General features: G+C 35.7%; 1 protein-coding gene across 1 annotated transcript in view; it reads left to right on the top strand.

Moving 5' to 3' along the window:
- Positions 1-13,399, top strand: part of LOC106883950 (uncharacterized) — a 51,039-nt gene that overhangs the window by 11,194 nt on the left and 26,446 nt on the right. Inside the window, exons 3-4 of the mRNA XM_089355207.1 lie at positions 8,104-8,210; positions 11,471-11,596. Of these exons, the coding sequence (XP_089211333.1) occupies positions 8,104-8,210; positions 11,471-11,596 (233 nt within the window). The remainder of the gene's footprint in view (positions 1-8,103; positions 8,211-11,470; positions 11,597-13,399) is intronic.

The raw sequence follows: 13,399 nt of genomic DNA, 5'->3' as shown, positions 1-13,399 counted from the left end.
CTTCATTGGACACTAAACTCCACTTGCGAAGACCTGTTGAGGCAAGTGTAAACGAAATCGAGTTAAATTCGATGACTGGCACCCATGCCAATGTCGATTCCTTCATTGGACACGAAACTCAGCTTGCGAAGTCTTGTTGGGTAAAGCGAAAGCGAAATCGTGATGTCACCTGTGCTCAGCATCGCCTTTCTGGCACTTGTGCCCACAGCATGTGTAAGGACTTTTGAGCGAGATCGTTGCCAGTGCCCCTGGACTGGCTCTTGTGTGGGTGGCACGTAAAATACACCATTTTGAGCGTGGCCGTTGCCAGTACCTCCTGACTGGCTTTCGTGCCGGTGGCCCGTAAAAGCACCCACTACACTCTTGAAGTGGTTGGCGTTAGGAAGGGCATCCAGCTGTAGAAACTCTGCCAAATCAGATTGGAGCCTGGTGTAGCCATCTGGTTTCACTAGTCCTCAGTCAAATCGTCCAACCCATGCTAGCATGGAAAGCGGACGTTAAACGACGATGATGATGATCATCATCATCATTTAACGTCTGCTTTCCATGCTAGCATGGGTTGCACGTTGTGGGTGCTTTTACGTTCCACCGGCACGAAGGCCAGTTGGGCGGTACTGCCAATGGCCATGCTCAAAATGGTTTATTTTACGTGCCACCTGCACAGGAGCCAGTCCAGCAGCACTAGCAACGATCTTGCTCAAATGTCTTTTACACATGCCACCGGCACAAGTGCCAGGGAGGCGACACTGAGCACAGGTGCCATCACGATTTCGTTTTCACTTGCCCCTACAGGTCTTCGCAAGCCGAGTTTAGTGTCCAATGAAGGAGATGGCAAATAAGAAAATAACAAACGTGTTTTAGTGGTGCAAATAAATGACTGAGATCAGCCAATAAATATGTAAGCATATATAATATGGAGATGAATGAATAATAATAGGTGAGTGTACAAATACAAATCACTTACAGCCTTCCAAGTCATCCTCATCCTTTCAGTGATATACAAGGATGAACAAATATTCTTTTCTTTCATTAATGTAGTTATGTATTAATTTCTCCCCAACAGGTTCAATTTAAGTTATTTTGACCAACTCCTTTAATATTGCTATATCTATTAAATAGTGTTTAGCCTCTAACCGCTGAACCCTGTAGCACGGACCATATCATTCAACCCACCACATAGCATACTACCTTCACTCTTTCCCTCAGTATAATGGAAACATGATGTAAACTGCAGCCTACGGATGTATCTCCTTAGAGTGACTTTACTTACCACAGGATGGAATACCATGGATTATAATAACACCTTGAAATGAAGTTCTTACTTTTCCTTACCATGTCTATTACATTATTTTTTATTTTCTACCTATTTTACTCTATCTTATCTTATTGACCCAACTCTATCATTCTAACTGAATTTCCCACATGTTAGTTTCCTCATATTTGTAATCTCTGAAGAAGCCTTGATGCTCAACCCAATCTCTGTCCAATGTTTCTTCATACATGTATATCATTGACATGATGAAGATGACTTGGAAGATTCTGAGGCTTCATGGTAGAAATGGGCATAAGTGATTTGTTTCTGTACACTCATCTATTATTATTCATTCATCTTCATATATATGTGTATGTATTTATTGGCTGATATCATTCATTTACGTGTACCACTTAAACACATGCTTGTTATCATTTAATAAATAGATATAATGGAATGTTTGTTGATTTTATATCCTCTCCATTTTCTTATTTGCCTTATAAATCATGGGTAAATTTCCAATTTACCCCCACCCACACCGAGTATTTAATTGCAATATTGCCATGCAATAATAAGCACTTGGTTAAAAATACGTAGGTTCACATCTAGTAGTATAATGGATATATAATATCCTTTAGATGGTTTATTAACCTCTACAGACATATATATATATAAATAAACATATTCATACATATACACACACATACACTCACATCCACACACCCATAACACAATCACATATATACATACATATACACACATATACGTATACGTATATGTATGTATATATATATATATATATATATATATATATATACGCACAAGTACACATGAACATAGATATACACGTACATATACATACACACACACACACACACACACATATATATATATATATATATATATATATATATATATATATATATACACACATATACCCACAAACATACACACCTGTAAGTCTGCATGCACAAGTACACACCCATATGTATAAATATAAATATCATTATGCATATGAATACATGAATAAACACTTACAAATAAGGATTCAGTTATTTGGGAAGCAATATGGTAAGGAGGACTTGTAGAATAAATAAATTTGGCATTAAAAATAAAGTTAGGGTTCATTGCAATTATAGAGAAACAGTGTGTTCAAATATGGATAGAGATGAAAGGGAAATAATAAACATGTGGTATTATAAAGTTATAAAGTTAATTGTAATTATAGAAAATGAATATTCAGGTTAAGATAGAGAAGGAAGGAATGTGTGGGGTAGTTGGCCAAATGAGTTATAAATAAATATTAATAAGTATATGAATATATGCTCACAAATAAATGCTTACAAATATTTGGAGTAATACCGTAGGGAGGACTGGTATAATAAACACACATGGTATTTAAAATAGATAAAGTTAAATTACACATATAGGGGAAATAGAATAGATAGTTCTAAGACTACGAAAATGGATAAGAAAAGGAAGAAAATATTATGTGTGGTAATTTGCTATAATAATTATAGGGGCTCACCACATTCGGCTGAGGTGACAGAGTTAGTGGGAATTTGCCTTTTAGATAGCATGAATAGAGAATTCCCTGAATTAGGAAGAGGTCTGTATGGGGATGACACACTTTTTATAATTAGGTGCCTAGAATTATTAAAGAAGCACCTGCATAGATTTTTCAGTAGATTTGGTCTCTCTGTTACTATAGAAAATGAAAATTACTCTATTATCTAGATGCAAATTGTAATCTAAATACTGGACTACATGAATCATATATGAAACAGAACTCTAATTAAAGATATATCAATAATTTTAGTAACCATCCCCAATCAATAAAAAGAACCCTTTTAAGAAATATCAGTAAAAGAATCTGCCATCTATCCTCCAATGAAGCCCACTTTAATAAACATAAAGAAAAATGTAATGTAGCACTCAAAAATACAGGTTATAAGGATTTATCAGCTGAAACGTTGTGTTAACAACAAACAAGATGAGGACAAATATCCGTCAAATGTAAATAACAAGTATATTTCACCATATGCTAACCTCCACTATGCACATTAACTGTCGTCGTGACACTCTGTCGGTTATGACGACGAGGGTTCCAGTTGAGTGTAAGTACCTTGAGAGAAAAGTTGAATCTAAGAAGCATCAGTTGTGGTGTGCAAGAGAGACAATTGCGCTGGTATGGTCACGTGGCGAGAATGGATGAGGATAGCTGTGTGAAAAAGTGCCACACCCTAGCAGTTGAGGGAACCTGTGGAAGTGGCAGGCCCAGGAAGACCTGGGATGAGGTGATGAAGCATGACCTCCGAACATTAGGCCTCACCGAGGCAATCACTTCTGACCGAGACCTTTGAAAATATGCTGTGCGTCAGAAGACCCGGTAAGCCAAGTGAGACCTAAATCCAAGGCCTCTGCCAGGGATGTAGCCAGCCCACTTATGCGTACCTTTCCTCCATTGGACACTAAACTCTGCTTGCGACGACCTGTTGAGGCAAGTGAAATCGAAATCGAACTAAATTCGACGACTGGCCCCCATGCCAACATTTCCTCCATTGGACAGTAAACTCTGCTTGCAAACACCTGTTGGGGCTAGCGAAAGCGAAATCGTGATGGCACCACCGTTCGAGTGTGATCGTTACCAGCGTCGCCTTCCTGGCACTTGTGCCGCAGCATCGGGTTCCTGGCACTTGTGCCGGTGGCACGTGAAAAGTCATTCGAGTGAGTTCGTTGCCAGTGCCGCTGGACTGACTCCTGTGCAGGTGGCACGTAAAATACACCATTTTGAGCGTGGCCGTTGCCAGTACCGCCTGACTGGCCTTCGTGCCGGTGGCACGTAAAAGCACCCACTACACTCTCGGAGTGGTTGGCGTTAGGAAGGGCATCCAGCTGTAGAAGCTCTGCCAAATCAGATTGGAGCCTGGTGTAGCCATCTGGATCATCAGTCCTCAGTCAAATCGTCTAACCCATGCTAACATGGAAAGCGGACGTTAAACGATTATGATGATGATATATAAAACTTTCAGAACATTTGTGCAAGCACATATATTAGTTCGTATTTGTACGTATTTACCAATATACATTTAGTGATATAAGTGTATGCATATAATTAACCCTACAGTTTTTTTTAATGAAAGTCTAAAATATCTATTTCCCTTGCATGATTACCAAATATTCATGTTTTTCGTAAAAAGCTTATTCATGTTAACATTAAAGTGTTTTAGTATACCAGTTGTTGGTAAAACCAAAAGCTTTTCGTATATTTCAATATTTATGTTTTGCACAGTTACCTCCCTTGAGCTATATTTCACAAAAATGAAAAATTTTTTTCAGTTACAAAATTATTTTTTCAATTAGAAAATTATGTTAGAAGTATTCATAACATAACAGATTCCTTTCGTATATGTTTATTTTTATTATCCTCCTTAGTATTTAAGGCCCCTTAGACAATTTCTTCTTAAATTGTCCCTGAATCTTTCATAAATTTGTTTTGTAACGTACCCAATAAAACGCTACTTTTTTTAATATTAGCTGACCAATTACGTTGTAAGGATTGACATTGGTCTTACCTCACTTATCATAGGAGTATTATGATGACATTCATTTGTTAGTAAATAATATCACACTTAATATACCGAAATTATTTCTTTACGTAATGATTCTCCAAATGATTACCCTAACTAAATTTTATTACTATTCTATTGCATAATTTTTAGTTTCTAGCTAATGACCCCTGTTATAAGGATCATCCCATTAACCCCACCCTATAACGTTTATCTTTATTATTTCCTCCATCAAATTGAAATAAGACATGATCTCACAACTTCTGGATATAACCTTGGACTTCATTTTTTTACTTCTTACCATTAGGGACTCTCTGATGATGCTTTGATATTCAATTTTTGTATGATGTGTCAACTTTGGCATACTAGACTCCCAAAGTAGAAACAGTTGTAAGAGGTGTATTTATTTATTTATTCCTATGATTGTAAAAGAATAGATCTTTGTCAATTGAATCTCTTCTCCATTTTCTTCCTTGCCTTATAAATTCTGGATAGACTTTTGTTTACCTCTACTTATACCTGTTATTCAATCGTACTATTGCCTTGCAACAGTAAGCATTTGGATATAAATAGGTATACCTCCATTAGTATATTGGATATTTATTATCCTTTAGATGGTTGTCTAATTTCTAACTCATCTAGACTTATGCATGTATGCATGCATGCGTTGATATATTTGTTTTTTTTTAAGGGTGAATGCGAATTCGTCCTTTAATTGGAGTAGTTTCCCAAAAATTTCTATTGTTGTTTCTTCATACTTTGAATTTACTGATGTAAATTAGCACACACACACATACATATATGTGTGTGTGTGTGTGTGTGTGTGTGCATACATACATATGTTTGTGTATGTGTGAGTGTCTCCTTGTGGTCTATATGTATATACATGGATATAAGATTATACAGTTGTTGTGGTTGTGTATTTTTTTAGTATGTTCATGCTTCTGTGCATGTGCTTTTATGTAGGTGTACATATGGTTTTGGTTTTATTACAGTTCATTGAGCTAGAAACTAGTTTGAGGTATGATTAGAAAATGTGATTCAATTTAAGGTCCATAATCTTTTAACCTTAGTTAAAGTTAACTGTTGTTCAGTACTGTTTCTTGGTTTAATCTTTATATCTCCAGCTGTTTGCTTCCCATTTTATTCATTTATATTATTTTTATATATATATTTTCCCCTTTTGTTACCATATTTCTGTTGAAACATACATTCGTTTCTATTCATCATCATTATACGCCTGTTTTCTATGCTGGCATGGATTGGACGGTTTGTGAAAATAAAAAAATTAGTAGAATATCTTTGTCATTATTAATTTGGTGATTTGAACATGAATTAGCTTGAAATTTTGATGGGATATTTTAAATAGATTACTTTGAAACAGGAAATTTATATGATAGAATCAGGAGCAGTCTCAGACAGATGAGTATGAAAAGGGTTAAGCTAATTATTTTTCTATATTTACTTTAACTACTTCTTTTTATCCCTTCTTGCTTTTTATTAACATTAAGGATGGTTACTTCCCTGAACTTCAACCTAGCACCTTAATTGATATGAAACAATAGGTCTTTATTGTTACTGATCAATAAACTAATTTTATCTGTCTCAGTCTTCTATACATTGTATATATAAAGAGAAAATTTGGTATGTATACATATATCTCTCATACCTCCTGAATTTTACAGTTTACATATGTTTATGTATGTAAATGTATGTGAGTTTGTGTGTACCCTTGTGACATCACATGATGGCTGTAAACAAGCACCTGTGTCATACAATCAATGGGATCGTTTCTGTTGCTGTCACAGTTTGCAAATTTTGTGTAAATTTAGCCATTTGAAAGCAACTGACATGTTGATGCCTGTTTCCATAGTAACAAGCCAAAGTATAGTCTGCTATACTCCAACCATGTGTATTGTCTTTATCTGTCTATTTTCTTTGACAAATGCTTATTTTTTGAACATTTGTATTACCTCATTTTTGTCATTTTCACCTATGTCTTTTTGCACAACAAATAGAAATTTTCAGTTTCTGTCCTATCATTATCTCATTTTCATAATTTTGAACTATGTGTTTTCCCGACTGCAACAAACTCATTTAACCTTTCAAATATGATGGAGAAATTGAAAACCAAGAAGGATGCGAAATGTGTTATCCCTAAAAGAAAACTATGTACAAAAAGACACTACATGAACAAGATGCTTTGTGGGAAAATTTACTAGCAGTGCTCCCAAAAAGGATGCAGTGAGTGTCTGTTAATGATACATCTTGGAATGTGACACCCTTCCTCTTCGGACTGTACTGCTTTTTTCCCCCTTTATTCATGGGTCAAGGCATTGACTTCAGTCCAGTTTTGGGTTGAAGAGCTGGGGATGCACCATTGCACAGCTGTTAATTACAACAGCTATGTTCATGAAATATGTGCAGAGGACTTGCTCAACTTCCCATTTCAGATAGGCAGTTCTAGGAAGATTGTTGGGTATATGGTGTAGTAGTTAAGAGCGTAGGCTACTAACCCCAAGATTCCGAGTTCAATTCCAGACAGTGACCTGAATAATAATAATAATAATAATAATGACATCGTTTCTCTAAAAGAAATGGAGAAACTTTCAAAATACAAAAGACCTGGAAATAGAGGTAACTTGAATGTGGAATATAAAAACAGAAACAATTCCTATCATAGTAGGTGCCTTAGGTATAATAAAAAAATATTCAGACAAATACATAACAAAAACACCAGGACTTACAAATATATATAACATACAGAAAATTGCACTACTGGGCACTGCACACATCCTACGAAAAACACTTTCAATACAGTAACCATAAGAGCATCACAGCAAACCACAGCACATACCCAAGGCACACAGAGCTGCGCTTGGTAGTGAAGTGAAAGCACGCTATAAAAATAAAACTACTGAATAATAATAATAATATTGAAAAATACCTTAGGAATGAGAACCTAGGTTTGAAATTTCCCTAGGACACCTGAAGAAGGCTGGAGAGTATATCAGCCAAAACGTGTTAACAACAAACAAGATGAGGACGAATATCCGTCAAATGTAAATAATGTACATAATTCCTCATCTCTCAAATATAGAACTGTATTTGTAACTAAGTTCATAACCAGTGTATCTCTAACATACAACAGTAAAATTGCTGTGACTAGTTGGACAATAATTTCCTGGGGTTAATTTAATAAAATTTAGTTGGATATTGTGTTAGTTTTTATTTTGTCTGACTTTATTTTAACACATTTGAACTAACACCATCTACTTGTAGGATCAGTTTGATACCATAGATTTTTCTGATAACGAAATTCGAAAACTGGATGGATTTCCTCTCTTGAAGCGCCTAAAGTGCCTACTTCTGAGCAACAACAGAATAGTGTAAGTATACTTTACATTTATCTGTGTTTGTGTGTATTTTTAATTCTGTAAATGTTCCCAATAAAGAAAAAATTGCTGTCGAAGAAACAATGCTTTGTCATAAAAATTTAGCTGATATAGATGTATATATTTGTCATTTTTATCACAGCTACACACAATTATATAGTTGATTTTGTGTGACCATGTTCAGATACAGAATGTCTCCAGGTTGTTTTATATCTATTTGATAGTTGAAAGTGTTATATTTCTTTTGTTTACTTGCAAAGAACAGAGTAGTAATCCAGGTAGGTGTGTTGTCTGTGATTCAATATACTTCTCTCATTTACTCACAAAGAAGAAAACACAGTGGTATTGCAGATAAGTGAAGTCTGTTTATTCCAACTGTAAAACTCAAGACTAATAATAACGTAAACCAAAAATCAAGACACCTTGTGAATGTTCTCGCAAGTTCCAGAACTTTGAATTCTATTGGCTAGCAATCTCCACAACACCTCCCCACCGAAACTGATGTTACACTAGAAGAATCAACAATGAAGTCTCTTTCTAGGTTTGAGTGTTCTTTTGGATTGTCTGGAGTTGTCCGGTTCATACTTTGGTACAAGCAGTTTGGTTTTGGATAGAAGTATCTGGTCTGTCTTTGCGTTTCTGCACAATGAAATGTTTTGGGTTAAATTGTTCCTTCATAAAGCTGGCAATTTCCTCCATTGTCAGCTTGTTAATATCCTCTAGTGGACTGTTGAGTAGCCAGATTTGCCAGTTGTTTATAAATGGCAACTGTTTAATTTGTCAAAAAAAAATTTGAGCCTTGCACTGGTCAGGCACAGCATTTGCCATAATAAAGGTACAGAATTGTTGACCAGTAATCAGGCCACAATTCAGATGCTGTGTCAAAAGCAACAAATGGTTTTAGAAACTTGAACTTGAATCAGCCTTCTGAAAGCTTCCATATCTTCCCCATTTGTTCTCTCTGAAATTGAAGTTGTGTGAGTAACTTTATCAGCTCACTGCTTTGTTTCACCATCGTTATTAATGTGAAAATAGTTAAATTATAGTTTTATCTAAAATGAAGCTTATGTGCAAAACTGGTTGTTTACCTTCCAGATAATTATATCTGAGTGTCAAGGTAAAACGTCCACTCTGCAAGAATAGTCTTTCTTATCCTATTGTAAGAAGTCCACTTCACAAAAATGATGACAGTATCCTACTGGCGGCACAAATCTGTTATATTTCTCTTGTTTACTTACAAAGAATAGAGTAATAATCCAGATAGGTGTGTTGTCTGTGATTAAATATACTTCTCTCATCGACTAGCAAAGAAAAAAACACAGTGGTACTCGAGATAGGTGTGAAGTCTGTTTATTCAACTGTAATACTCAAGATTAATAATAGCGTAAACCAAAAATCGAGACACCTATGAACTTTCTCGCGAGTTCCAGAACTTTGAATTCTATTGGTTAGCGATCTCCACAACAGAAAGGGAATATTGATTACACAAAGTCCAAACTCACTACACATGGAAAGAAGCAGGAGCCCATTTGAGTTTATTTTGATAATTCCATGTCTGTCAATTAAGATAGTCTAAGCCTGCTCACAGCAGTAAAATCTCTCATTAGAACAATCTTGTCATTGCATGGATCTCTCTTCAGCAATTCTTTCAAATCAGAATAGAACTTACTTCATGGCAGTGTCTATAGAATTTTAAGTTAGAGAATATGCATTGATAAGTGTAGCGTATCTATGAGAGCTAATTAAAATTTGAAGTGTCAAAAGATGTTCACTTACTCTGATCTGTAGAGAATCATGCTTGTTTGCTAACTCATTCTTGATTGCAAACCCTATGCCTGATTCCCTTTTTTTTGTCTCAGATTTACTGATCCAGATGCTAACTAGGTTACCACTAATTACTTCAGCTGCCTACATACTCGAAGTCTTGTCTCTGAGAGTGCAGCAATATTGTTATGCTTTTATTTCAGAACATGAGCAACAAGTGCTGTTCTTCATTCTGGAAGTTTCTTATGGTCTTGTAGTGTATGTACATTCCCAGCTGCACAAAAATATTTGTTTGATTTTTTTTTTTTAATTTTGTTTTCTTCATTATTTCAACTGCATTGTTGAACATCCTGTCACCTGCAGTAGGATGACAGGATTGAGTGAGCAAACAATTTTTAGAGCATCTTTTCTAACCTCCTTCTTTATATGGGAAAGCAATGTCATCCTAAAGAAACTGCTTTGTAGTTAACAGGATGCAAACTATGAAATTGCTCACAGATGTTTCACAGAATGCCATCTACTTCTTACCACGATATGTGCAAAGCTCCAGCTAGAGACCACCAGTGGTATCCTCCACCTATCTTTGTCACTATCACTTCATTGCCATAGGATTTTTTTTTCTTTTTGTATTCTTGTGACTGAATGACCTGCACTATGAATTTAATTATAGTAGACTTTGCTTGTCGTTCACAAAACACACTCTCCCTGTAGAGCATGGCTTGTGCTAGTGCACGATGTGCTGCATGTCAGGTGCTGACTAGGTTACAAATTCAGGTTTCTGACTTGATTTATCATAATCGTGCAGATTTTGCAAAGCAAAAGAAGCAGTGCTATACATTTAAGTGAACTGCTCGCCAATTTGCTTTTTAAAGGTTGGTGGTCTAGGCATACTCAAGGTGTCTTTTGCTTGGCATGGATCTTGTTGAATATACACACCATATGTGTTAACGCGCACATTATTGTATGGCCATTGACTCTCATGATAGGTTTTGTTTTTTGTCCCACAGGATGTCCAAAATCACCCTCCTTGCCACCAAGCAAGCTTGGTGGAGTTTGCACTTTAATCACAGATGACCCGACTATGCAACAAGTTGTACTGGGTTACATGTTACCAGTAGCACTAAAAAACGACCTGAGACACATGCACATACACTAAAAGAATCATCTCGTGTATTGTACAATGTTATGTAAATTGAGTATAAATTTATATACCGGTCAGGTATAGGAATATAATGAGAATGGGTAAGTACTACATGATTGATGAAAATATATGCTCTGTTTGTAATGGTTGAAAATCACCATGGTAGACATAGACTTGGGAACATTGGTCCACACAGTATTTCCAAAAAGAATGGTTATATGCAGGTTCTTAACTAGTGTTTGCATCAACTGTAGATATGGAAGAATTCATCTTTTCTACTTTTGCCTTGTATTTTTATCTCTAAATAAAATTTTATTGACAATGTCTAAAGTATCTCTTTCTGTTACAGGCGGATTGGTGAGGATTTAGAATTATTTGTACCCAACTTGGAAACTATAATTTTAACAAACAACAGTATTCAAGAATTATCGGATCTTGACAATTTGGCCAATTGTAAAAATCTTAAATATTTGAGGTTAGTATTTTATTTACTTTTTATATTTTTATGTTATTTGTTTTTAGACTGGAGTGGATTATATGGTATGACTTTTCATTGTATTTATGGTCAGAAAATTATTCAACTCTGATTAGTTGCTGACTCCACAAAATCTTATACTCACATTAAAGTATAGCCCTCTTACCTGTGGTGCCGCTGCTACTATAATATACACAAACATTCAAAAGACAGCCATGATTTATGTACAAATACATTATAAACGCCAACTCATTGATGTACTCCTTTCTTCTACTAATTAGTTTTAAGAAAACGACCCACAGTTGGCTTTATTTGAATTAAGTAAATAATTTAAATCTCAGTCTTTCATTCTTCTGGGGTTTGAGAAATTATCCATCAAATTTAATATTCTTATGAAGCTTCTAGAATTAAAGTAGAAGACTAAGAACTATGTTACTATTGGTATAAAAGCAACAAAGAAAAACAAAAGAGTTGAAATGTTTTTCTGGATGAATATTCCTACAGTCATAAAATTATAAATTTTCAGCTTGGCTCATTAGAGGTAGATAGTTATAATTCATCCAGAGGTACTATACCTACTGCAGTGAGCTATGATATCTTAATCCTGTGATAGTATTGCACTTTAACATTCTATCCTTTATTCAACTAATCGTAAAGATTGGGTACTCACAAGATACAGTTGAATCCCAGATAGCCTGATAGAAAAAAGTTTTCCTATGTAGAACTGCAAAGAAAAAGGCTGCTAAATATAGAGAACACATGGGAGAAGGAAAGTCTGCCTAATGTGGACCCAACTGAGGGACCAACTATCCAAATAGTCAATAGCTTGGTAGATAAAGCTATGAAGGAGATGAAGACAGGGGAAGCTCTCAGCCTATCAGGAATGACCACTGAGATGCTTAAAATATTTGGCAGAGTGGGATATGGTCTAATCACCCATTTAGTTAATCATGAGAAAGTCACACCCAGTGACTGGTGTAGCAGCATGATAAACTGCTACAAAGGCAAAGGTGATGGAGGGGTTGGCAGTGGAAAGGATATCCAGCCATAGAAACTAAGCCAAAACCGATTGGAGCCTGGTGCAGCTCTCTGGTTTACCAGTTCCATTCAAACCATCTAACGCATGCCAGCATGGAAAAGAGAAGCTAAATGGTGATAATAAGTAGAGGGTGTTACCTTTGATGTGAGTTGTTTCAACTGCACAAAAGTAATTGATAGATACTGTGTTTAGGTCACCCAATTAGCATTGGAGAGGGTTCTGAACACAGAAGTTAGCAATAATTGGGTGGTAAAGTTCAGGGAGCTATCACGTCTGCTGGCAACACAGGGATTCTCTCTTTAAGTGAAAACTAGTGTAATGTTGCATGGTAACGACATAGGTATTGAATGTAGGTTTGTGAATGCTGGAAAGACAAGAGGTGAACATGCATCACTAGATGTGTAATGTTAATGTGTATGAACAGTGGTGCAGGAATGAGCTGAGAGGAAAACTGGGTATGAGAAGAATTAGATGTAGTGTGTGGGAGAACAGACTGCACTGGTATGGACATATGATGTGTAAGAAAGATAACTGTTGGGTAAAGAAGTACCACTTGATTCAAGTGGAAGAGGGTGACATAGAAAGAAGGGTGGAAACTGATCTCAAAAGGCTAAACTTCATGGAGGAGGTGACAAAAAGATTGTATCAAGTAGGGAAATGTGCCAGAGAAGACTCATCCAATCCATGCTGTATGAATTTCAATTACATTTAAGAATAAAAAACAATAAAGTAGAAGAAATTCCTAAAATTTATTTTTCAGGAAA

This window comes from Octopus bimaculoides, chromosome 7, assembly GCF_046866305.1.
Source record: "Octopus bimaculoides isolate indiv1 chromosome 7, ASM4686630v1, whole genome shotgun sequence".
Classification (NCBI taxonomy): Eukaryota; Metazoa; Mollusca; class Cephalopoda; order Octopoda; family Octopodidae; genus Octopus; species Octopus bimaculoides.
Note: the sequence above shows the minus strand (reverse complement) of the source record. Positions and strands in the feature narration are given on the sequence as shown.